This window comes from Cephus cinctus, unplaced genomic scaffold (genome assembly GCF_000341935.2).
Source record: "Cephus cinctus unplaced genomic scaffold, Ccin1 Ccin1_scaffold0049, whole genome shotgun sequence".
Classification (NCBI taxonomy): Eukaryota; Metazoa; Arthropoda; class Insecta; order Hymenoptera; family Cephidae; genus Cephus; species Cephus cinctus.
The window spans coordinates 13,926-40,795 of record NW_014332794.1 but is presented as its reverse complement, the minus strand read 5'-3'; the positions used below and the strand labels follow the sequence as shown (position 1 = coordinate 40,795).

The 26,870-nt window shown below is 40.9% G+C and overlaps 1 protein-coding gene across 1 annotated transcript; it reads right to left on the bottom strand.

Annotated features, from left to right (window-relative positions):
• Positions 1-6,028: 6,028 nt before the first annotated feature.
• On the bottom strand, positions 6,029-25,584 carry LOC107268401 (cAMP-dependent protein kinase regulatory subunit-like; the record flags this gene model as incomplete). The annotated part of the gene is made up of 2 exons (XM_015741154.2): positions 6,029-7,154; positions 25,353-25,584. Coding segments are annotated over 2 exons (651 nt in total), but the record flags the coding sequence as incomplete, so codon positions are not given.
• Between the last annotated feature and the right edge of the window lie 1,286 nt (positions 25,585-26,870).

Here is a 26,870-nt window from a genome sequence, read left to right as displayed (position 1 = left end):
TTCTTGGCACGGGCCCGCCAAGTAGTACTCGATAAGGAATCAGCTGAAGTTTTATTAATTATTAAAAACCATTGAATCATAATCAACTACGACAAACAGTAGTAATGTAAAAGAGTAGTGAAAACGTTATAGGAAATTTTGAAAATACAATTAAAATGATGGGCCAGTGCTAGATTATATAATAGGAAAAAATTTAGTGACTTATGTACTTGGCCTCAATAATATGATATCAATACTTTTTGTTAGAGGAATTCACAGCAATCCTGTACTTGGCGTAGTTTTTTACACGTAAGTGTTTTTTGGGGGATATCACAAGTTTTTGTTGCTCAACGGGACATAGAAGCTCTAAGCACTGAAATCTACATATATTGTCACAGATATAAAATATAAATGCATTATGATGTCGCTAATCAGAAAAAATATATTGCATTGTCGAAAATGTTTAATGGCATATCAATTTAATTTGTAAGTCCCTTTATCTCGAAATGCATAAAGACATATACAAATTTTTAAAGAAAACGTAATCTTCAATGCATATAAGCGTCGTTAATGGTGTCCAGCTTGATGAAGCCGTGTGGTAAACGTAAGAGAGGACAGAGTGCTGGATTATTTACGTACCTCAGACCGTGTGAATATCAGAGAGGATACTATACTTTGAGCGAAGCGCCAAAGCGATGCTCGTTGCACACATTTCTGGACTTCTACGTCCGACACCTAGATACAAGAAACTACGGAGCGGAACACCTGAACACCCTGAACTTCCACATCCGACACCTAGATACAGAAAACTACGGAGTGGAACACCTGGATACCCTGGACTTCCACATCCAGTACCTAAATACAAGAAATTACGGAGTGGAACATCTGGACACCCTGGACTTCCACGTCCGCCACCTAGATGCAGGAAACTACGGAGAGGAACACCTGAACATCCTGTATCTCTAAAAACTGTCACCATGTACGAGGAACTATGTCGAAGCACACGTATACATACACCCATACACGCGCGCTCCACATGAATGCTGTGAAGGAGGGTGGAGCGCTACGTACTAGTCAACCGAGCTGATAGAATAAAATAATTTATTAGGTGCACAATAAATACGTATTTGATGTTATTTTGTTACTTAAGCAATCTACACTCATGAAATACACATCAATTATAGCTTTTTAATCGGATAGATAAATAATTAAAAAAAGACGAAGCTTCTCTCTAAGGGCCGTTAACGTGAAAACAACGAATATATATCTTTATTATGTAATAAAATAAGGGTTGTATATAATTGAAATTATGTTGATTCGTAAGATTATAATAGGAAATAATATTTATTGCATGGAAAAAGTATTAGGTTAATGTTATTGGAACATTTTGTTTACCTCGAAAAAGCTCGGTAAAGGGCTATCTACAATGAGACGTTGTCGTAAGCACTAGGCGGAAGCGTTAGTCGTTGTCGTTGTCGTGCTGTCGGAGATGGGGCAGCGTTCCAACTTCGTTCCGACATGAATCCACAATGTCGTTACCGTAACGCGTGACACTTCGATTCCGCAGCCAATCAGAGTACAGAATGTTTTGTGGCAGAGGGCGGTGTTGTCACCGGCGAGCACGTTAACGTTGTTGGAAGACGGAAGACGGAAGAGATGGGAGTTGGTCATCTCTCTTACGACAGCCGACTACGACATCCGTCAAACGCTTCCGGTAAACGACTTCATTGTGGAACGCACGTTCCGTCTACCGACAACGACTTCCGTCATGCGTCTTATGGTTACGTCTCATTGTAGATAGCCCTTAAAGGTCTTCACACACGAAACGACGTAACGACGTAAGACGTAATCGTAAGCCGTAATCAGTAAGCACCATCGCACACCACACGCGTAAGGAGTAAGCTACGACCAATCACACTCAAGAGAGAATTGCGCATTTTTATCAAAGTGTCGTCATTGTACGTACTATAATTTTATTTATTACAATACATTATTGAACAATATTGCTTATGATCACTCATTGCTGGTTTTATTCAATATCAAAGCACATCAAAGCCACTCGTCTCACGTATAAACAATGTTCTTTTAAGCGAGAACGCGAGGTTTGTGATTGGTTGTCCGTAAGAAGTAAGCCGTAACGATTTCATCCTTACGATATTTTTGGCCACTACGGCTTACGTCTTACGGAGAAAAGTGAAGGGGACAGAACTAGATTCTGATTGGTTGGTTTTCTTACGCTTACGTCTTAACCCTTAGCTGGATCCGTGGGGTCAATTTGACCTAGCTATTTTTCAATCGCGATTCTCGTACATTCAGGATTTAAAAATCAGACTTATGGCACCATCTGTCGATAGAGCATCTGTACCAATTCCCTTAAGCATGTTTTCGATAAATCTCGGAGCGTCAGTCTTGCTTGTGCAGTGCTCCGAAGTACACTGGTGCCGCCAGCGACCCCAGGTATCCAGCTGCGTTATTTAAGTGTCTTATTTGCCAAGACCTATCAAAGTTGGAATTCAATCGATTGTAGTAGTTGATTTACCTATCGTAAGAGATTTTGAAAGTGTCCATTTTGATAATAGACAAAGATATTCTGTATGCCCAAGAAAAAAAGATAAAAAGACATCGCAAGGCTGCGCCTCATGCACAAAATCTATTTGTAACGATCATCGTCTTAGCTTTTGTAATGAATGTTGTAACAGATAAATTCATTACAAATACATTTTTACTTTTTGAATATGTGTGTAATGTAATAAAAACAAGTTTTTTCAACATTCTCAATTTATAATAACTTCATTTTCAACTAAATAAATTACTTTTTTCGAAAAAATTATTTTTTTCAATTATTTAAAAAATGCATGCAATCATTTCTCAGAATAAATACCTTTTCTTAAAAGGACATACAAATTCTTGATGGTATCTTCTAGAACTATATCTCGGCTATGTAAAACTAAATTTTTAGCTCTTAACACATTGTTGACCGGTCACGAGTTAACTCGTGTTTCTATGGCCGAACGTTGTTGACCGGCCACGAGTAAACTCGTGATGCGTTTTTTTTTCGCATCGCTGTTGTTTTCTCTATTGGCGACCATACAGTGCAGTTGTTGGTCAGTATAACACAAGCTGTTTCTCTCGCTTATAAGACCCGCCAAATATTTTGTTGTAAAAAGTATTTAATAATTTAAAAAACTTAGAAAACGATGGCGAAACGTAATGAAGAATCTTTAAATGAATTATACGCGGATGCTTTATCTGATTATCCGAGTGATTGTGAATCAAATTGTGGTAACTGTGAAAATGATACTGTATCAGAAGATAGCGACTCTGATGTTAGGCCACCAAAATATAAAAAAAGGAATATAATAGCATCAGATAGTGACGATGATTTGGAAAAAGAGTGGAACGAACATGATATTACACCATACTTACAGAATTATTTAAATATTACTGGTGCAAATATTGAGCTTGGTGACACGCCGACTATCAGTGAGGTGACGGCTTTATTTTTTGATAGTGGTTTTTTTGATTTAGTCGTTACGCAGACCAATTTGTACCATTCTCAAATGAAAGAGGTACATAAAATTTCTGCAAAACCGTGGCTTACCAAAGATCCTGATAGAAAAATCCAAAAGTCTACACAGAGGAGAAATGACTTTTTTACGGAAGGGACCTGTTATCCATATTGCTTGGAAGGATAAAAGAATAGTACGGATGATATCAACTATTCATGATGCTTCCATGAAATCAAGTGGAAATCGAAAAAAAAATTATATGCACGATACAATCAAACCTACGTGTATACTGCAGTACAATAAACATATGAAAGGGGTAGATCGTGCAGATCAGTACTTGGCGAACAGCAGTATTTTACGAAAAACTGTAAAGTGGTACAAAAAATTTGCATTTTTTCTGATAAACTGCACCTTGTTCAATGCTTATAAACTGTACTGTACCTATCTGCCAGAAAATAAAACAAGATACAAAAAATTTCTACTGGAAGTAGCTAGGGGATGGAGAAGTGTGGATTTCAAAGAATGTAGCATTGCACCTGACACTTCTCGAATTTGTAAAACAGCTCCTTATAAAGACACACCCTTCAGGCTTTCCGGACAAGTAAGAGACCACGTCCTAGAAAAAATAGTCACTGCCAGAAAAGCAAATCCGACTAGAGCGTGTAGAGTATGCTCTTCAAAGGGAAAACGAAGCGAAACTAGATACATTTGTAAAAGTTGTTGTGTACCATTACACGTAGGTGATTGTTATACTGCTTATCATACGAAAAATAAATATTAAAAGTTGGATAATAAATAAAATTTATTAAAGTTTATTTTTATTGTTTTACTTCCACATCGAATTACGAAATAATAGCCGGTGACATGAGATAAATTTTCAGTATAATTGCCGGTCAACAATGTGTTAATATTAACAATTTTTAAAATTATCGATTTTTTTCTATAAAATGTCATTTTTTCGCGTTTTTTTAAGTTTTTAATTTTTTTTTAAATCTAAAAAAAATTCGATCTACAGAAGGTTTTATCTTAAAAAATATGTATTAAGATATAACCAAAAAAAATTTCAAGCCAAAATATTAAAAACAGTTGATTTTATAACTAAATTTTCTTTGGGGTCTTCAATGACCCCACTCGTCAGCTATGTTATCACAGACAAAGGATCCAGCTAAGGGTTAAGTCGTTACGTCGTTTTGTGTGTGAAGGCCTTAAATGTGTCAACGCCTGACGATTTTTGACGTTGGTATTCCTGAATCGACGTTCAACTGATACCGGTGGTGTTATATATTAAACAACTTAAATGAATTATTTGCTTTTTATTTCTGGATAATTCTATAATAGACTAAAGAACAATATTTGTTAAACAGTTGATTTTATAACTAAATTTTCTTTTAAATCTAAAAAAAATTCGATCTACAGAAGGTTTTATCTTAAAAAATATGTATTAAGATATAACCAAAAAAAATTTCAAGCCAAAATATTAAAAACAGTTGATTTTATAACTAAATTTTCTTTGGGGTCTTCAATGACCCCACTCGTCAGCTATGTTATCACAGACAAAGGATCCAGCTAAGGGTTAAGTCGTTACGTCGTTTTGTGTGTGAAGGCCTTAAATGTGTCAACGCCTGACGATTTTTGACGTTGGTATTCCTGAATCGACGTTCAACTGATACCGGTGGTGTTATATATTAAACAACTTAAATGAATTATTTGCTTTTTATTTCTGGATAATTCTATAATAGACTAAAGAACAATATTTGTTTTTCGTTTGTTTAGAATTTATCCATTATTATTGAATTCAAAGTGAACGATATTGAAGCTGAAGGCTGGTATGTTACCGACGCGATTTACGAAGTTATGTTGTATAACATATATATACTGTGACGTATTTTTACGCGATCGACCTCACCGGAAAATGCAAGATCGACCGGCGCACAACTTACGCGATTCCTACGCGTTCCAGGCAACCCAGGGGCTAACAAATTTCACTCTCGAAAATACCTAAGGTATTGTTGGGCGCCAGGTTCCAAAACGGGAACCACGTATCAGTCTCTACAATATGTCTTCGCGTGCCTACGTTGGCTAACTTAGCTACGCGGAGGCGGCGGGATTCGGAACAATAGGTCGGATGGGTCAGACGATCACGCGACACACAAAATTATTCGGACACTTCGATCTCAAGAAATGGTTCGGTTTATTAACTAAAATCGGCGACGCGAAGCGCGACGATCTCTTACAATACCGAAGTAATTATTTACAAATGAAATAGTAATTCATATAGATCGAAAAGACAAAAACAAAGTTCAATCAAACAATAGTAACGGGTACTTCGCGTACCGTACGAATTCAAAGCCAAAGTCGTAACACGGCTAATCCGCGTTTACCAAAATACGACAACCGACCCGAGGACAAGACGGGTGAAATCCACCAAGTCACAGTATATAATAATAAGAATGTACAAATGTAAATATTCTGTACAAATGTAAATAATATGTAAGAAAATATATAATACATTTATATAACAAAACAAAAAATAAAAACAAACATTGAAAAAAAATACAACGTATACTTTACGTTATTGCATATCATTTAATCCTTGAATGTAACACAAGTTCCTAACCATCTGGATTATTCCTTCTATTCGTTATCTTAATAAATAATTCTAAGAAGTCTCTCACACTCTTTGTCACACAGAAAGTTTAGAGGTAGGGAGAACGCTTTAAAATAGCGCTTGACACTGCTACGACTAAGTTCAAAAAATGGCTGAGGAGATCTTTTACGTTCAACTTCTTCCGAACGTTTTCGTACCCATTGAATGGGTACAAGATGGGTTACAACAAAGTACCCGTATAGCAATGGAAAACGCTTTAAGAATGAGCAGTGCGCTTAATCACATTTTATGTGTAATAGATATTAATGGCGTTACGGCCATTAATGAAGTGAATAATAATCAAATTAGATTCATAAGGTAAGCATTGAAGAATTATTATAAGTTGTAACAAAAATGTTACAATAAACCCCTCCCCGTCACCTGGCTCGAGGGCACCACTGGCCCCGAGCACGTGTATTACGTGCTGTATTGGGAATTACTGTTTATTGCGTCTATTTAGTGTTTTAGGTCTATTGTACTTAGGATAAGATCCCTCCCCCCCTTCCCCCTGTCGCATTCCCCGTGGGGCACTGGCTCGAGGACTTCCATCGTGGACCATCAACGAGGACAACAGCATTCCAGGAAGGATTGAAAGAGTGGCTACGTTGCCGAGGCAACGGAAGGCAGGGATGGCATGGGCAGTGGGGAAACAGCTGATCGAGACTCCCATGGGATGATGCCCACCAGCCCGCCACCATCGCCACAGAGACGCAGTCCCGGTGCAGTCTCGTCACACGGGTAGTAAAGAGGCCTGTGTGACAACGGTGGAGCCCCCTTCCACCGAAACCGCGGATGTGCCCGGGAGGAATTTTGACAGGCCTGGAGGCCGCCATGTTGCCGGTGCGCGACAGCCAGCCCGCGCGCCGGCGAAGCCAGCGCCGTGCCACCCGCCCGCGAGGCCCTGGAAGGCCCACCAGCGGAAAGGACCAATACCCTGCCATGCCGGAACTGCCGACCAATGCCAGAGCACGTAGCCCTCTCAGCCCAGCGATCCAACCAATCCCCGATGCCCTGGAGGCCTGTGAACGAAAACAACGAGGACCAGAAATCGGCAAGAGATCTTCACTTTGAGCCAGGGTAGCGTGCGAGATAGTGCGAATTTTGCGATAATGTGGAGAGTGAGAGTGATTGTTGCGAATATTGGATTATATCGAGAGTACTGAGTGAGTACTGTTTCGCGTATGATTGCGTTTTCCTTTTCTCCCTTCCCTACCCCCTTTTGCTTCCTCATAGAGGAAGCTATGTGACTGTGAAAAATTTTCCTGTCGAGATATTCATGTCACCATGTCCAGAATGTGCCAAAACGTCGAGAAATCACGTTTGGAGAAAATGTCCGGATGTATATGTGTGTGTGTGTGTGTGTGTAATAACCTCCCAAAATTCAAACGTGTATAACTCGAGAACGGTTTTATCTACAGTCTCCCAATTTTGCAGGCATATGCAGCTGTATAATCCCTTCATTGACTATAATTTTCGTCATGATTCAAGCTGTGGCTCAAAATTGATGTCATTTTCAAATTTTCAAAAAAAGGACGTTCGCACTCTAGCGATCGCAAATTTTGTGATAATCATCTAAATAGTTCTTGACAAAGAGATATGTATCCAAGGTTGGTTGGTATTGCATTTGGACCGAATCGATCGAGAAGTTTTGATTTTATGATATTTTGAATTTTTCGAAAAATTAAATTTATCAATATAACTCCCGTCAACTTTGACCGATTGAGCTCCAATTTTCGAAAAGTATAGAGTATCATTTAGCCGTGACATGTCTCAAATTTGGCGGAGATTGGTAAAACGGATCTGATTATACATATCTTCAAGTTTTTAAATTTCAGCCAATTCAAAAATATTAGGCCCGAAGAGATCATTGAAGAGATTTATCCTTACATGCGTTTTCTACAGTATGAAGCACCCCAAGTTGTGAGAGGCATGGGGACTCACGTTAAACAAGCTGCAAGTTGAAACTTGCAATTTGCTTCCTCCGAATCATAAGTAGTGTACGAAGTCCTTATATGAGGAAGCATTTTCATTTTTTTTAATCTTTGGCTTCCTCATAGATGAATTTTCATCTACTACCCACGATTCAGAGGAAGCCAATTGCAAAATTAAAATTCTTGGCATCCTCATATAGGGACTTCGTACACTACTTATGATTCGGAGGAAGCAAATTGCAAGTTTCAACTTCCAGCTTGTTTGCTTTACCGTTTGAGAAATAGTAGATTTCCCTTTTAGGATATTACGACCCGTCCCCACATGGACCGGCCTTTTGCGTTAGTAGATCTTTTTAAGTGTTAGCCTGGCCTTCCGCAAACCGCGTGCAGCCAGTGGTATATAGCGGGCGTTCTAACTTACAATAGTATTGTATCTTGCACCCTTTTTGGAAAACCCCGTGCCCTTTCCCTTCCCCGCCGTTTTTGAATATTGTAAAGCCTGAGGTGTTTGTAAGTAGCCATTATCGCGTTCGGGAACCTTCCTCCCTGAGACCCCTGACCTCTTCTCCCGCTAGCCGTGCCTTTTCAAATTCTAGTAAATATTCGAGGACCTTCTGAGGTCACTCGACGGTGCTACGCCGTATAATTAGCTGGCGCCCAAAGTATTGTGTTTGCGTAACATTTCGTGCCGGTAACCCCTCCTGTCCCTTTGCCCATACCATACCCCTCCGTTCTCCGACTCCCCTTCCCATCAGCCCGTTTAAAGGTCCCTTCCGACACCACGTGCTCCCGAGCGAGCACCCGCGTGTATTGTTTTGATTGCGTGTAGTCTAGAGTTGCATCTTTTGCGTCATCACATTGCGAACATTCTAGTTTCTTTTTGAGTACCTTTTTTTTCTGTCTTTTTCGTTGCGTTATTTCCTAAGTCTTCTGTACACCGGCATTTCACTTGTTAATTATATTCTTTCTATCTTACCCTGTGTTCCCCTTTCTTTTTGCGTTCCCCTTCCCCCTGTGTATTGCGATAGCTAGTTTGCGCGGACTCTGGGCAGTAATAATCTGCCCAGCACGTCACAAAGTATTTTTCATTCTTTTATTTATTTTCATGATATTGTATACTGTCGATTATGAATTTTTCATTAATTTTAATAAATTTAATTTGATTATAACAAATAATCTTTTGGTTTTACAGTAATGTGAACAACAACAGTAGTAGTAGCAGCAGTAGCAGCAGCAGCAGCAGCAGCCGCAGCAGCAGTAGTAGTAGTAGTAGCAATAGTAGCAGTAGTAGCATTAGTAGCAGAAATAGTGTACTAAATAAAAAAAAATAATCCATTTCCATACTGTAACGTTCCATCCTTATAGGCCCCAACCTCTATCCTTTTTCCTTCCTAATCACCCTTTCTCGATGATTGATACGTCAACAGCCCCACATAAGAGTACATAGCGCACTGTGGATGTGCATAACAGTGTCTGAGAGAACTCCTCAAATCCTAGAATTCCTCCATAATCCTATCGACCTCTCACAGCGACGCCGATAGAGGAAAGGGAATACAAGACTGTTAAATATCTAATATTGCGTAATTCTCTTGAAACTAGTTACAGCGACAGTCATGAGGAAATAATATTAGAAATTATTACTTTTAAAATTCCTAGAATCCGAAATACAGTCGACAGTCTGAAATCAAAACAAACAAGTGCCCAGACGCTATAAGCCGGCACGCGCCGAATACAATAGAAATATCAGTAAGCCGGTACTTGAAGAAACCGCTAATCAAATTAGTCAAATCAAATAGTCAAATCCAATCGTAAATCAAAATATTGAATTCAAAAAGCGACGTTAACACCTCGGGTGGATAAAAATCGTTATCCCCACTAGTTTTAACGTATGAAAATTCGAAACGAAAATTCATTCGTGTCTCTCTAGACTAATCCACTAGATACTTGTACACCACTAGACGACAAGAAGCAGTAGAATTTATAGAAAGTTCAATTGTTAAGAAACCTGCACTTCTCAAAAAGAGTTCCTGCAGCAACGTCATAGTGCCGGCGCTGTCAGCAACTCTCCAGAATCAACATTACCAAAAACCCTTCCCAAGTGAAGATACAGCGAACGGAGGTCATTGTGATCATCTGTGGGTTCTGAATCATCACTCTCTAGACCTCTGGTGCACCACAAATCTTCGGACGCATTGTGCACTCTGCTGTATTGTGGTGATAGCACTCGCATCCTCAACCCAAAGATAATTGGCTCGGCGAACGGGGATCATCGTGATCACCTGTGGGTCCCGAATCATTATCATTCTCACCATGAACTGGACCACAGTCTTCGGACGCATTGTGCACTTTGCTGTATTGTGGTTCCAGCTACCTCTCTCTCGATCCCAAACGGCTAGCAGAAAGAGTACATAAACAAAAACACTTCTTGTCGCCTACGGTACGACTAGCAAACGAGGGACAATTATAAAAGTGTGTGCATGTGTGAGAGAAACAAAATAGAATATTAAGGATACCTAGTCTGTAACGAGTGGTGTCCAGATGCGCACAGACCACTTGCCCACGGAACCAGATGCGCACGGACCGTTTGCCCACAGCCCACTTGCCCACAGACCCAGTTGCCCACGGACCGCCTGCGCACGGATTGAATTCTTCGTCGACCCAGATGCCCACGGCCCACTTGCGCACAGACTGAAATCTCTATCGACCCAGATGCCCACAGACCCACATGCCCACGGCCCACTTGCACACGGATTGAAATCTTCATCGACCCAGATGCCCACAGACCCAAAATGCCCACGGACCACTTTCGCACGGGTTGAAATATACCTTGACCAGATGCCCACAGCCCACTTGCGCACAAACCCAAATGAACACGAAAGCGAATTTCTACCTCCTAAACGATATTCTATCAGTAATTTAAGGATATTGTAAGTTATCATTCTCTGCCGGAACCTTTTAAGACATTTAATGCTCTCTTCAGTCGGGCTCGCTCGCTTCGCTCGCTCACCGACAAAATACTTATCCACTAACCTACCCAGTCTCCGAGATTTAAACATTCCATCCTATTCTAACCTATCCTAACCTAATTTACTTTAATAGTCCATGCTATATTGATATATGACGATACGGTATCCGCTAGTGGGGTAGAAATCTGTGCGTAAGTGTGCCGTGGACATCTGGCTTCACTAAAATTTCAGTCTGTGCGCAAGTGGGCCGTGGGCATGTGGGTCTGTGGTCATCTGGGTCGATGAAGATTTCAATCCGTGCGAAAGTGGGCCGTGGGCATGTGGGTCTGTGGGCATCTGGGTCGATGAAGATGTCAATCCGTGCGCACGTGGGTCGTGGGCATGTGGGTCTGTGGGCATCTGGGTCGATAGAGATTTCAGTCTGTGCGCAAGTCGGCCGTGGGCATCTGGGTCCGTGCATGTTACGAGATCCGTGTGCAAGTAGGCCGTGGGCATCTGGGTCGACGAAGTATTCAATCCGTGCGCAAGTGGTCCGTGGGCAAGTGGTCTGTGCGCATCTGGGTCCCTCCCGTCTGTAACTTATAGGACAATATATCATTATTTTCTCATTTTAAAAACTCCAGTATCTAATTGTTTCTGAAGACGCCTGCCCAGTGCACAAACTCCACAAAAAGTCTGGTGATTCCTAACGCTCAAAAATCACAAAACGTCTCAATACCTTGGTCCATCCTTGGTGAAACCTACAAATCCGACTTATCGATCCAACTATTGTGCGAATCATCAAACCCTAACCATTTCACAAATAGCTGTTTTCCACGTTTCCTGAGTACCTTTTCCACAAGATATATGTCGAGATACTTGACGCTGGTAAGTTCATGTTCATAGAAGCCACCTTCGATGGGATGATCCTGGTAATTCTTGAGATTGTACGTCACCAGATCGGTATTCTTTACTCGACTTATCGTGAAAATTTAAGTTGTCCAATTGGGTGTGTAGCCTTTCTCGAAAATGTGTTTTAATTTGCTGATTCGTACTCGGTCGTCGACTTTAAACTTTGATCGTATAAGTGTGAATTTGACTTCGAATTTCTTGAACACTCGTTGCAGTAATTCCTTCTCGTTACGAACAGTTACATCTGTCGGCTTCATACCAATGGTGCGATGTCTACTGTTATTGTAAAAGGATACCAAGTCCGATAAGATACCCAGCCACCGGTGATTGCCCTGTAGGCTAAACTGCATCCACATCTTACTTTTCAGAGTATGATTAAAGCGCTCACAGATCGATGCCTTCAAGTTACTGAATGTTGAGTACAGGGTAATACCGCGTTATTGCATAAGATCCTTGAACTCTCAACCTGGGTCAATATGCAATTTCATCGGGATCCGACCCTGCGCCAATATAGATGTCATAGCTGCTGTCACGTCTTTAGCGTTCTTGCTCTTCGTCGGCACGGCCCAAGCAAACTTTGAAAATATGTCGATGACGGTGAGTAGATACTTGTATCCGTAGTTCTCTCTGGCGTACGCTGACATGTCAACGAAATCCGCTTACTAAGTCTCACCCAGCTCACGAACGTCAACGTGTAGACGCTGATAATTTCCCCGGCCAGGTCTATGAAATTCCTTCACCACCGCTAACTTTTTTCCATCCATTTTCCAACGCACTCCGTCTGGCATCCAGCTGAGAAATGATCAGAGAGTTGCGAATAGCCAATTCTTGTCCAGGCTCGATATCAGCTTGCAGACGCTTCAACGCTTTCTTCGTAGTAAAATCGAAAGATTGAATCATCAAGTTATTGTTATCCATATCATTGCGCATTCCAGCAGTCACTTGAAACACGGTATTGACCTCCTGCTTCAGTACAGTTTTCTTTAGATTCAAGGCCACAGCATCATTTTCCTCCTCGGAATTGGCGACGTTGCACAGCCTCTTGTTATCAATGTTGTAGTGTCCAGCAGCAGTGAATTTGAATCCAGCACCAGGGAAGCCACGGCTACTCGTAACTACGGTCCTACTACTCAACTGAGGTCCAAACATGTCGACGCTCATATTCAAATTGACGAACCTGATCGCTTTGTCGAATTAATAAATGACTCCCACCTCGTGCAATTCTTCGGTAATCGATACGATTTCGTTTGAGTGACTGGGATTACCAGCTTCCCGAGACGCAAGGAGCAGGCGAAGGCGGTCTACCAGCTCGTTGGGATCGTCCCAGTACACGTAATCCGTTCGTCCGTCCATGGCAGTGATCACATACCGTGGTACTATACCTTTGCCCGTTACCAAGGGCCGTTCGATCAGTTTTGTAATAACGTTATGAAATTTGAAACTCTTGCTCTTACGAATTGCACCATCAGGTTTATAGTATTTTCTATGTGCATTCGTCGTTAAAATTCTTCTAGTCTTGTTTTACTTCATCCTTAATCTCGTCTAGATAAGATTACGCTCCGGCTGAGATGCAGTCACTAGTTTCTGCAATGGAGTCACTACCGGTTTGAAGACCTCATTCATCGTCTGTTCGACGTTCTCTCTACCCAATTTTATCATTCTGTACTTTCTATGAATCATATCGCTGGCTTTAGCAATTTGGCGTAAGACGTCCTTTTGCTTCTGAAGTTTTCTGCGTTGCATGTTGACGCTGCTGAATCCAAAACGCTACTGCATTCAATTTTTTCAATGATCATTCATTTATGCTCACCAAGCAATCGAATCCTTTTCTGTATCTACCTCCGTCGAGCTTGCTGTCCCTGACGATTACGGAAAAACCATACATATCACCGTTCCAGCATGTCGAATACAGATCTTTAAATTGTGCGTAAGTTATATGAGTGTTTCCATGGTCATCGCACACGTGCTTGAGATTCATTTCATCCTACTTAAGGAGCACCAGCAGATTAGCATTGTCCCGTACCAGATGTTTGGGAATACGAGCGTACGTCTGACAGAGATAGAAACAGCCAACGTCCCTGTGCCGTCCCAGGCTGAAGAAGGCTCTGATGTTATCTTGCGTCTCGCAAGCTATGTCGTCGTAAATAATTATCAAATTTCGACGTGCCTCGTTCAGTGGCAGCACTTGTTTGTGTTCCGTAAAGGAAAAGTACTCGACGCCGTCCACGGATGCGAGTAAACGTTCTAAAAACTTGTACTTTGGCTGATCAAGCGATTTTGAGTATACGTAGACTTTTTCGAATCTTAATCCGTTAGGATGAGTTATGAGAGCGAGCAATGCGTTCGTATTGCCGCAATTGGATTGTCCGCAAAATACTGCTCCTATACTGTTTGGCAGTAATTCACCGTGTCGCTTGACCTCACTCTTCTCCTTTACTCGTACGATTTTGTCAAAGTTCGTTACAGGTAGCCTGACGAACTATTTCTTGAACCTCATCTCGATCTTGACTAACGTGGAAACTATAAATGACGAGTTTATAAGGATCGCTGTTCAGTCGAAACTGGTTCACCGCAGGGACATGATCGTGCATCCTAAGCGTAAATGCATCGGGAGGAAAAAATCTCATCGTGGCAGAGGATTAATCAACAAGGTCATCGACAGTCTACCCGTTGAGTTACATATAACCGGTTATCAGTACTGTGGGCCTGGTATGAAACTAGCAAAGAGACTCGCGCGAGGCGATCCGGGCATCAAGCCCCTCAACGCAGCTTGCAAAGAACACGACGTCGCCTACTCGGAGAATCGAAAGAGTCTCGAACATAGAGGGGCGGCGGCCTGGTCCATAGCGAACGTAATGGGTGCTAAGTCGAAACTCGATATGGGACTCAAGAAGAAGAAAAAGCCAAAGACTGTAACGCTGAGGAAAGTCATCGAGGAAGCTAAACGATCTATGATTCCCAGCAACGATGTACGGATAGCTATCAGAACTACTCTCAAGGGTTCACAAGTTTCCGTCAAACGAGCCGATGGAAAGCGCAACGTCCGCACGCCGCGAGTTGTTCCCGTGGCCTCCAAAGTCGGAGGCTTCCTGCCGCTTCTCGTCCCTGTGTTTACGGGTCTCAGGGCGGCTGGAGCGTTGGCCGGCGGTACTGCAGGTATAGCCAAAGCCGTGAACGATGCGAATGCAAACAAAGAACAACTGAAGAAAAGTCAGCGGCACAACGGGACAATGGAAGCTATCGCATTAGGCAAAGGGCTGTACTTGAAACCCTACAGAAAAGGAGAAGGCCTTCATCTGAAGCCAAAAAACTTGAAGTGAAACTACCACACAGAGCGTTGACCGATGCGGATTTGCTAAAGTACGCGAAGATCATGAAGATTCCACATTTTCGCAAAGTCTTCATGCGAAACGCTATGCCGAAGGGTGGGCCGTACAACTACGAGTCGGCAATCATCAATCTCGACAACGAAGATGATCCAGAAACACACTGGGTCGCGTACAAGAAGCTGAACGATCGAGTCATTTATTTCGACAGTTTTGGCAATCTTTCACCACCGTTAGATCTTATCGGATATCTCGTTGTTGGTAGTGTAAAGTACAATTACGAGCGACATCAGAAGTACGATACTTTCGCATGTGGACACTTGTGTCTAAAGTTTTTATGTGGACAATTAAATCATAAAAACAAGTATCGTCTATATAAACTTACTGTGTAATTTAACAAGGTCAGTTGAGCGTTTGGAATCATGGAGGATTTATTCACGTTAACTTTATCCGGCACCTCCTCCATACTGGTTAGCTGAATACTTCCATCCTATCGAGCTTTCCCTTATAAAAATTACGCTCTGGGACACATCGAGTTGCTGACCTTCAATTCGATTCCCAACGTGGAAACGGATCACAACAAGCTCTACGTGGGGGATGAAGTTATCACTATACCTACTGGTAGCTACGAGATCAAGGATATCAAAAACTACGTGCATAGCGCTTTGACGGACAAGATCATCGTCATTCACATTAAACCTAACAATAATACGTTGTGCAGCGAAATTACATGTAACTGTAATGTTGACTTTCGACCCAATGATTCCATAGGCCGCTTATTGGGTTTCACTCAACGGGTTCTGGAAGCTTATAAATTACACACGCCCCACGTACTGTTCGCCATTCTCAAGGTGAACACCCTATGCAACGTCACGACGGGCGCTTACGTCAACGAACGTGAAGTGCATACCATACACGAATTCCTTCCGGTCGTGCCACCCGGATACAAGATCACAGAGGTACCATCGCACATCATTTATCTACCGATCGCCACCAAGACAATAGATCATCTGCAGCTTCGAATAATCGATCAAGACGGGGACCTGGTGAATTTTCAAGGAGAAGTCATAACGATCAAGCTGCACGTCAAATCCGTGCGATAATGGGTATCGTCTACAATAGGAAAATTGGCAGTGGTTATAATAGCAAACCGATATGTCAAAGAGGGATCACTCGTCGACCGCTTCTCAAGGCATTAACACGTCAAAACGTCTTGTTTCTGAAAAATCTAGGATTCAAAGTCACAAAAGGAAAGTAAAGCGTTCGTCCTGTTGCATTCTTTTCGTCTGCTGCGTACCATGGAGGAAGAAACGCTGAACATTCAGACACCGATCGTCTTCGATGAATCTATAGCACACTGTGAAACGCATGCACATCAACCTTACGCCTCGTCCACGTTGAACAACAGCGACGAGGTTAGAATCTCCATTCAACATCAAAACCTATGCCTACTACCGAGCAAAAGTTCGCTGCACGTATATGGAAAGCTGGTCAAGGAAGATGGATCTACAGCGACTGCGAGCACGACTTTGGTCAACAATGCCATTGCCATCTCTTGACTACTGCAACGTCAAAGACGTTAACCTCTTTTTGAATTCGCAATGTTATCCTTACGGAAATCTGAATCTTGACATTGATTATAATCAGTTTGCTCTGCTGTACGAGATGTATGCAAACTTTCAATCTACGTACTATGGCAAGGATCCTGAATCTTTGCTGAAGAAGAATGAATTTCTCGAGTACGCTCCATTGATCGTTATCGATTGCTCCAAACAAAACGAGTCCCTCGAACTTGGACCTGTCGATATTCGTCTGGAATTCAAGGCGCAAGACAATTTCCCTGCCGATACATCGGCATTTTGCCTGATCCTGCATGATCGTATAGTCGAATACAACCCGATCAATGGTGGGGTGAAAAAATTGGTATAAAGAGATTGCAATCGTCTCTCCCTGCGCAGTTCATCAAAATGAAATTCATCGTGGACGTACAAGGTTTCAAGAAACTCTCGAACGAGTTTGGCCTGAAGGAGCTATCCGTGATTGGAATCGGCAGCAATTGCTCCGAGCCTGAAACGTTTCTCTTTCAACCACCTTGTCTATGGAAACATCTACCGGCTAATTACGAAAGTATAAATTTCTGGTTGGAGCGCAATTTTCATGGTATATCTTGGAGCGGTGGGGACGTTGCTTACAATCAAGCTAAAAACATTCTTTGAGTCATCTTACAAAATGCATCTAAGATCAATGTAAAAGGATTGGAGAAGAAAATTTGGTTGGGAGCTTTCATTGGACGATCCGAGCACATCGCGGATCTGGAATACCCTTCGTTGCAAAAATTGCGCAAAAACTCGCTTACTCGATGAACAAATCCTCATGCTACAAATTTTAATTGCTCAACTGAAATTGTGACATTGTTAAGGAACTGGTTGTCGGAATGTATATTTTTTTATTATGAATAAAGAGATAAGATATAATAAGTTGCATATATTTATTTAACACGTATACATAGTAGTATTAAGAGCATGCGTATAAACGTTTACAAACATTGAAACTCAATCTGATTGTACTGTCCACCTAAGCAACGCATAAAAGTCGATCTTCGTCAGCAGCACGCATCATGTTTTGGAACAAATTGTTATCGTCTTTTAAGACTTTAGACATCCTCGCTGGTAGAAATGTTGAGAAGCTGTTTTCAATGTGAACGATTAATCTCATTCCGTATTTTGTTTGAATCTTCCGAATACAACTAATCTTGTATTCCTTTTGAACCTCTAGTTATGCTAACTTTCGGTACAAAAAATGCCTCCAAACGACCCACTTTGTTAATTTTCAAGAAGTCCATTGCGTTCAATTAATATGGAGTTTCTTCAAATTTATTATGAGATTTTTACGATCTCTTCTAGCGTCGATCAACTGTTTCACTTCCGCGATATTTTTTAATAGTAACTGTATTCGAACTCTGAGCATCGGTCGAATTGTCTCTCGGCATCGGTCGAATTGTCACAGTAAACTAATGAAGACACGTTCAGCTCCTCCTTTTATAGGAAACTCTTAAGGGTTAAAATGGGGATGGGAGGTTTCACAAATTTCTAGGAATCGAATTGCCGATAAAAATTCCTGGAATCAATTGTCAAGGTCCATGCATCCTCCGGACGGAGCGACTTACGTTCTGGAATATTCAAATGAACCTTAGCCCTCCTCCTACGAAGTTGCGTCACCCGCGCGTACGTATCTCCTAGGAGTAATTTGACACCTCGGGGGGATGAGGGACTGCATTTTCAACGTACGACTTTGCGAGATAACGTTCGGTATTGCGCATTTGAACAACCGATACATAGATTTTTCTAGAATGACTTTGAATTCGCCGCTGCACTCTCGAGAACCTGCACGAGGCTGGGGGTTGGGGGATTGGCGAAGCTTCTCCGAAAAATGAGGAGGCTGCCGTATCAGGGGATGGGGAATTTGCGAAGCTTCTTCGTGGGATGAGGAGACTGCCGTCACGACGCGAGATAACGTTTGAAGTCAAGTCGGCTGCCGTCCGAAACCTGCATGGGAATGGGAGGGGTTTATCGAAGCTTCTAGAAGGCTCCCGGGGTGGGGAACCGTTCAAGATCAAACAGGCTGAGGGCTGCCGTCTGGAACCTGCAAGGAGTCCGTCGAAGCTTCTAGAAGGCTCTCCGGGATTGGGGGCAAGGGGTTGTCTCAAAAAGTCGCACGAGTGGAACGCCGGCTCTGGGAGCGATCCTTCGCGACTTAGCACGGAAACGAACCGTCGAAGCTTCTAGAATGTTCTAGAAGGTTCTCGATCGCACGCGATTCTCAGAATCGAACGTAAAACTCCTGGAATCCCCCATAAATTCCTAGAAAAATAGGGGTCTTGGTGACGTCACTTCCGGAAATATCGTAGAGCTCACGACGCCAACCACGGACACCAAAGTTCGAAAGTTCTAGAGTGTCGTTATAGCTCGGTTACAGGAATCCTAGTCCAGAACCGCCCAACTTATGCTACTAAAGAAATTCGCAAAAATTACATACGTCCATAAATTCATAATACAATGGGTTTAAGGGTAGTTACCCCCTACCACAACAATTAAATATTGCATTTAGACATAACTGGCATGATGAATTTTTAAATTTTAAGTCCAAACTCGGTTTCAGCGACCTTTCAAAACTCTTAGGATATAAGAGTTCTGAAGACCACGCGAGCGTAGGAAAAATGCCGCCAAAAGGGCATCAGGAAACAAAGGGGTTGTTTTGGTAAACATACAACCGAACGTTATTGAAACGCTTCAGCCTCTTACTTAACACATAAAAAGAGTTTCCTAATAATTGGGAAGGCAAATTGAAGCAAGATAATGCTGCTTCAATGAGAACTTTGTTGCACTGGTGTAGGAGTGATTTATTCCTTAAATGACGTTTTCTCGAAAAACACAAAAACATTTATCTCCTACTTTTCTTTAACACTTTCAAATGCAACTGGTTGCATCAAAATCGAATCGATAATTTGTTTTCTTATAAAAATTTCACACTTTTCAACCCCTATAAAATTGTATACATTTGAACTGGTGTCGAGGGGCATCTGGCACCCAAAGGGAAAGTTTGAGGTTGGAACCATTGAAGCGTGACAATGTAGATTGATGCTGAAATCACCTTTTCTATTATAATCTATACGTCCTATCGTTTTTTATTTCAACATATTTTGAACGAAGGTTGGGAAAAGTACCCACGAAAGGGCTAAACATCCAGACTATAGGAATCTAAAGAGACAACCCACTCCTTCTGATGAAAGGGCAACACGGCCACAATCGCTGTGGACTGAGAAGAAGTTAATAATACTTTAGGAGGTAGTGCCCTAAAGTACCTCTATCTCAAACAGCTTAACAAAGTTGTTGCAGAATAAGTAAAATTCATAGCTTCCGAATGGTAGCCGCGTCTGGTTTCAGCATAAACAAACTGGAACGTTTGCGAAATGTCGGAAATACGCTGAAACTAGACGTGGCAACCATCCGGAAGCCATGAATTTTACTAGTGTAACAATAATGTTATACCGGCGGCGGGTGTTTATATATATCCTTACCAGTTTATTCAATTTTATGATAACTTTCAAACGTAAATAATAACAGTAATTGAGAGTTAAGGAATTTAACATATGCGAGAGAGAGAGAGAGAGAGAGAGAGAGAGAGAGAGAGAGAGAGAGAGAGAGAGAGAGAGAGAGAGAGAGAGAGAGAGAGAGAGAGAGAGAGAGAGAGAGAGAGAGAGAGAGAGAGAGAGAGAGAGAGAGAGAGAGAGAGAGAGAGAGAGAGAGAGATAACCTTGTGAAAGGCAGATATACTCTTTAGTACTCATGGTTTCCGGATGGAAGCCGCGTCTGTGTTCAGGTTCGTGCCGACGTTTCGCAAACGTTTCAGTCTGCATCTTCAAGGCTAGGAGGCTCCGATACTGAAGCTCCCTGTTATCAGAAAGTCTTAATATACCTATAGTTGCTCATGCGGATCAGTGCTTCAGCCAATCATAAGTTGTTTTTAGTTGATCACCTAATCAATTAAAACTTTTTAAACTTTTTTCGTTGCACCTTTCTCTTTCAAGTTCACTGGAAGTTGGGCTATGGAACACACTTGATCGGGTAACACACGAACAAACAGTGCACTCCGCCGAACTAAGAATGAGAAAACAGAAAGGGAAATTTGAAAAATTAATTCCACAGGTAAACCCCCCAACCCTAACACATACGGTTAAGAACCTTAGTAACTATAATCTATGTGATGCTGAGGTCTCCATTCTTGCAAAGGGCCATAATTTTGCCATAGCACCCACCAAAATCCCTATAGAGGAAATAATTAGCCAGACAGAGACAGCCATTTTTCACTTACCCACAGAAACTAGTAATAATGTTAGAAGAAAACTCTCCACCATCCTACACAAAGCAAAGCCCCCTTAACAAAACATCAGCAGAGAAGAACGAGAAGCACTCTTCAATCTCAAGAAAAACAACAAAATTGTCATACTACCAGCAGATAAGGGAAATGCTACAGTCGTAATGGACAAGGAAGAATACACTAACAAGATCAAGGCCATGCTAAAGAACTCAAACACATACAAAAAACTAAAAAAAGATCCAACAACAAGCATGGAGAAGAAGACCATCAAGCTACTTAAAGAAGCTAATTTCCCTCCGGAAACCCTCAAAATATTTACCCCTAAGGAATCCTTCCCCCCTAGATTATATGGCCTTCCCAAAATCCACAAAGAAAATGTTCCCCTTCGTCCAATAGTAAGCAACATTGGTACCCCCACCTACCAACTTGTCCATCTACTCACCAAACCCCTCCAGTCACTAGTAGGACAAAATAACTCACACATTAAGAACTCCCTAGACTTCGTGAATAAAATCAACTCCATTAGAAATAGCCTTGATGAAATTCTAGTCAGTTTCGACGTGGAATCACTGTTCACAAACGTTCCCATCCCTGACACCCTTGAAATCATAAAGAAATCCAAGAAAATTCCTTCCAAACTATTCCCCCTAATTGAACACTGCCTAACATCTACCTATTTCCAATACCAGGGTGAGTTCTATGAACAAACATCTGGGGCAGCAATGGGATCCCCCATTCAGCCAATATTTTCACGGAACATCTCGAAAACAAAGTTCTACTTTCATCCCCCCTAAAACCATCGGTATGGTACAGGTATGTGGACGACACCTTTGTCATATGGAAACACGGGAAAAACACCTTGCCTCAATTCCTAGAATACATAAACTCAATACACCCAAACATAAGATTTACCGTGGAAATTGAGAAACGAGGAGATCTCCCCTTCTTAGACGTTTTAGTCCATCGAAATGAAGATAGAAGCCTAGGCCATCAGGTGTACCGCAAACCTACCCATACTGATAGATACCTCCATGCCTCCTCACATCACCACCCTTCTCAGAAAAACTCTGTCAGCTCCCTTATGTACCGGGCTCTAACCATTTCTCAACCACAACACTTGGATACAGAAATCAAACATCTTAACGGAGCCCTTGGTAGGAATGGATACCACAGCCAACAAATTAACCATGTATTACGTAAGCTACAAAATAAGAGTCCATCGCCATCTTCTAATGAACCAACCGTGTGACAGGAAATCGTAGCTCTACCGTATCTCCAAGGTACAAGAGACCGGGTCAGCAAGGTGCTACGGAAACATAACATCCGTACAATCTTCAAACCCCCGAAGAAGATTGGACAAATAATTCCCAGTACGAAAGACCGTAGACCACCACTGAGTGCCCCAGGAGTATACAAAATCACTTGCTCCTGTGGAAAAGTGTACATAGGCGAAACCGGGAGGAAGATCAGTACACGGGTTAAAGAACATCAACGGTGTACCAAATACGGTAAGTTTTCTCAATCTGCCTTGGCAGAACATTGGGTGGACACTGGACATTCGGTGGATTATGAAAAGACAGAAATGCTAGCTAGTTCTACAGGTTACTTCGTCCGCTAGGGATTTTGGTGGGTGCTATGGCAAAATTATGGCCCTTTGCAAGAATGGAGACCTCAGCATCACATAGATTATAGTTACTAAGGTTCTTAACCGTATGTGTTAGGGTTGGGGGGTTTACCTGTGGAATTAATTTTTCAAATTTCCCTTTCTGTTTTCTCATTCTTAGTTCGGCGGAGTGCACTGTTTGTTCGTGTGTTACCCGATCAAGTGTGTTCCATAGCCCAACTTCCAGTGAACTTGAAAGAGAAAGGTGCAACGAAAAAAGTTTAAAAAGTTTTAATTGATCAGCTGATCAACTAAAAACAACTTATGATTGGCTGAAGCACTGCTCCGCATGAGCAACCATAGGTATATTAAGACTTCCTGACAACAGGGAGCTTCAGTATTGGAGCCTCCTAGCCCTGAAGATGCAGACTGAAACATTTGCGAAACTTCGGCACGAAGCTGAACACAGACGCGGCTTCCATCCGGAAACCATGAGCACTAATGACAATATTGGCCGCAAAAGCCTAAAATCTTAGATATACTCTTTGATCTTTGAAAAATAAACATTTATTTACGTAGAGCATACCTTCCAGCATACTTTTAACTTTAAATTGACCGTCAGTGTTGGAAGTAAATCCACATCTTTTACGAATAATTATAATAATAATTTTATTACCCTTATGAAATAAAATATTTTTGAGCAGTAACTTAAACTATCAATATATTTGTAATCAGATATTACTTATTTCTAGTTTAAAAATAAGATATAGAATAAGATGTTTGTACGTGACTAAGGCTTCCGTAAATATTTTATGCAGCAATTAGCAATAAAAAAACATTGCTCATAAAAACGTATAGACCTTTTCCTCTTCATTGTTCCTCTCGCGCTTCTGGTAAAGATATCTTTAAATCTATGAGGGCAAGACTCATGCGATTGCAAGTGTTGGTGTACCTTTCTCAAGTTTCCACATGCCCTTCGTCTTATCGTCATACCTTTACATCACCTTTTCTCGCAGATCGATGAGCACTTTTGAAGTTATCATATAAATTCATTAAATTATAGTTAATGCGTTAAATATTATTCATATTCCGTCACATCATAAAGAAATATTACTTCGAACGTGCGGAAATGTACACACTGTAGATAAATATGTGTGCAAGGGATATGCGTTTTTAGCATCTTGTTTAAGTTTGCAATTTTGTTATCTTGTTTTTTCTCCATTAGTTTAAATAAAACTATTTATATCTTTTTTGTATTTTGATATATAAGTCACCGCGCTTAAAGCAATTAATATGAATAACTAAAAGAAATTTCGTGAATTTGTTTGATAAACTCAAACCTATTCACCACACTGTGAAAAAAAAGGTGGAATTAAGATAGAGTAATATAATATATGAAGAGGGAGCAAACACGGAAATTTGATAGGCGTAGCTGTAATCGTTTAAAGGTCACTCTAAATATTAGCTTTAAAATGAATTACTTAACTGAATGATAGTTCAAATATCATTTGCTCTATTCATCTAAGGACTTAACTAACTAATGAATAAAATAGTTTTACTTATTAATAAACAAATAAAACTGAAATTCCGTGTACTATAACGTGGGTGCCCGGCTAGTCCTGGCTATAAATAATTTATCCACAGAGCCGCCCGGGAGCGCTAGATAGGAATTTCCGAAAAATTAGGAGTTCTGATCGGGAATCGAAGTCGATACCTTCGGACTGCCAAGTCGGGCACTTACTATTGTGCCACCGAACCCACTGTCCGACCTGGGAAGTCCTATGTATTTATTTTCTGGTCATTCCTAGGCGGACCTCTCCTCCAGCGATGTAACGCCACATTACAGTACATAGATATCGTATTATAATCAAACCTCAATCCCTGTTCATTGCCGGGATGACAAATTTCTGTCTCTGTCCGAAGATCACATGATTCTTTCAACCAATGCAAGTTCTTAAGTAGGTTTGTGAAAATAAATGTAATAAGGGACGCAAAACCTTTATTTTTTCACCAGCTTCTACACGACGAATTATATTTTCGTATTCTCTTGTAGGAAGCGGCTGAAGAGGATTTAATGCAGTAGCGCTTATTTTTAGACTAGACCCATTGTAAGATATTGCTAACCAACAAAGTGGAGGGTGATTAGGTTAGGTACGTAAATAAGACAGGGTTCTCCTTACGCATTCTCATAACACTTTAATGAAGATAGGATCTGAGATATGGAACTGGACAGCGATTAAATTCAGAGGGGAACCAGACAGATAGGGACTGAGGTTTGACTGTATTCATTAAACGGCAAACTGTTCGCATTTTTCATATCACTTAATATTAAAAATTTTTGAGGAAAGTTTTAACCGCGAATGAGATAATTAAAAATCTAAATATAACAAAAATAAATATGAGAGTATACAACAAGAGCGAAATCAAATATTATAAAAATTCAGGTGCTGTTTCCTATTAGTTAGACTTCTTCAAAAATAGAACGTTTATTGCCAGTCTTTACTATAAATTCTTGCAACGACTACCAACTCTTTTAAATGGTTCGCATTTACTCTGATTTTTGTATTTTTTACTGCCGATAAACGGTTCCTTATAAAATCAGTATTTACAAAACTGATCATACCAAAATAATCCGAAGGTCCAAGTCGTCCAACCTCTGATGGTTCTTCACCTTCTATACGCTGCTGTAGAACGACAGCCATTCCTTCTACAATTATATAGAAATCTTCGCCTGGTTCGCCTTGCCTAACTATTGTCTCGCCATCTTCAAATGCTACCGGTTCCAATGCATCCGCTACTGTCAGTCTTTCCCATTTATCCAAAGATTCTGTAATATAAGCACATTGTAAGTATATGTATGATTAAAAAATGAAAAGTAGTTCATAACTATGTTGCTGTAAACAAGAACCACATATACAGGGTGAACCACGAATCGTGATCATTAGAGATTACTTTGTTATTAGCAGTCCGATCGAAAATATTTTTATCAGCTTTTGCATGGTTTTAAGAGAGCTTTAACGTGGTAGTGAAAAATTACTGGTCAACTCTTTTTTTTTATGTTTTTTCAAGGTTACCTTGAATTTTTTGCAACCGAACATATAATTTTTTTACGCCTGTCTGTTAGAGGATTTCAAGACGAATTCGGCACATGTAAGGACATGTCCGAATTTTTTTCATCTGGTTCGAAAAAAATTAAAAAACTTTGTATCACAAGGAGAATCACAGCTCCGCCATTATTACGCAACGAATGTTGTTGACAAGTCAAAATTTACCAATTTTAATTGTAGCGATGTTCAAAATGGTGTCCACGAGCTGCAATGCACTCGCGTAGACGGTGAACAAAAGATTGTTTTGCATTCTTTATGGCCTCTCCTCTACACTGATGGCGACTGAAGACGACAGAATGGATGCGTATAACGGCGTAGCTGTGATTTTCCTTGTGATACAAAGTTTTTTATTTTCTTTCGAACCAGATGAAAGAAATGTCATGTCCTTACATGTGCCGAATTCGTCTTGGAATCCTCTAACAGACAGGCGTAAAAAAATTATATGTTTAGTTGCCAAAAATTCAAGGTAACCTTGAAAAAACATTTTAAAAAAGAGTTGACCAGTAATTTTTCACTATCACGTTAAAGCTCTCTTGAAACCATGTAAAAGCTGATAAAAACATTTTCGATCGGACTGCTAATAACAAAGTAATCTCTACTGATCACGATTCGTGATTCACCCTGTATAATTCTGTTCCAATTCGGAATATTATTATTTTGAAAACGAAGAGTGTTAAACATTCCTTTAGTGCAAATATCAACCTTCCCTGGTATAGCTTTTCGTATTAACCCTAAAAAGAAAGACATCCTATAACCCCATCCTTAACCAGACACTTTGGGTCTTTGGTATTTGACAGGTTCTCTTAAATCAATATTATAGAGATTTGAAATAATTGATAAAATACTTAATTAACTGGGCGCCAGGTATAACCAGAGTTACACCGCTGTCTCCTAAGGATACCCTGACCATCTCTTATATGGTACGGTCCTGGGTTTGGGAGACAATAATAAAAATCTGAAAACTAGGGAGGTTCACTCTAAAGGTCATCCTACAATGCAACGGAACACGGAATACGTAAGCGGCGTGGTATTCA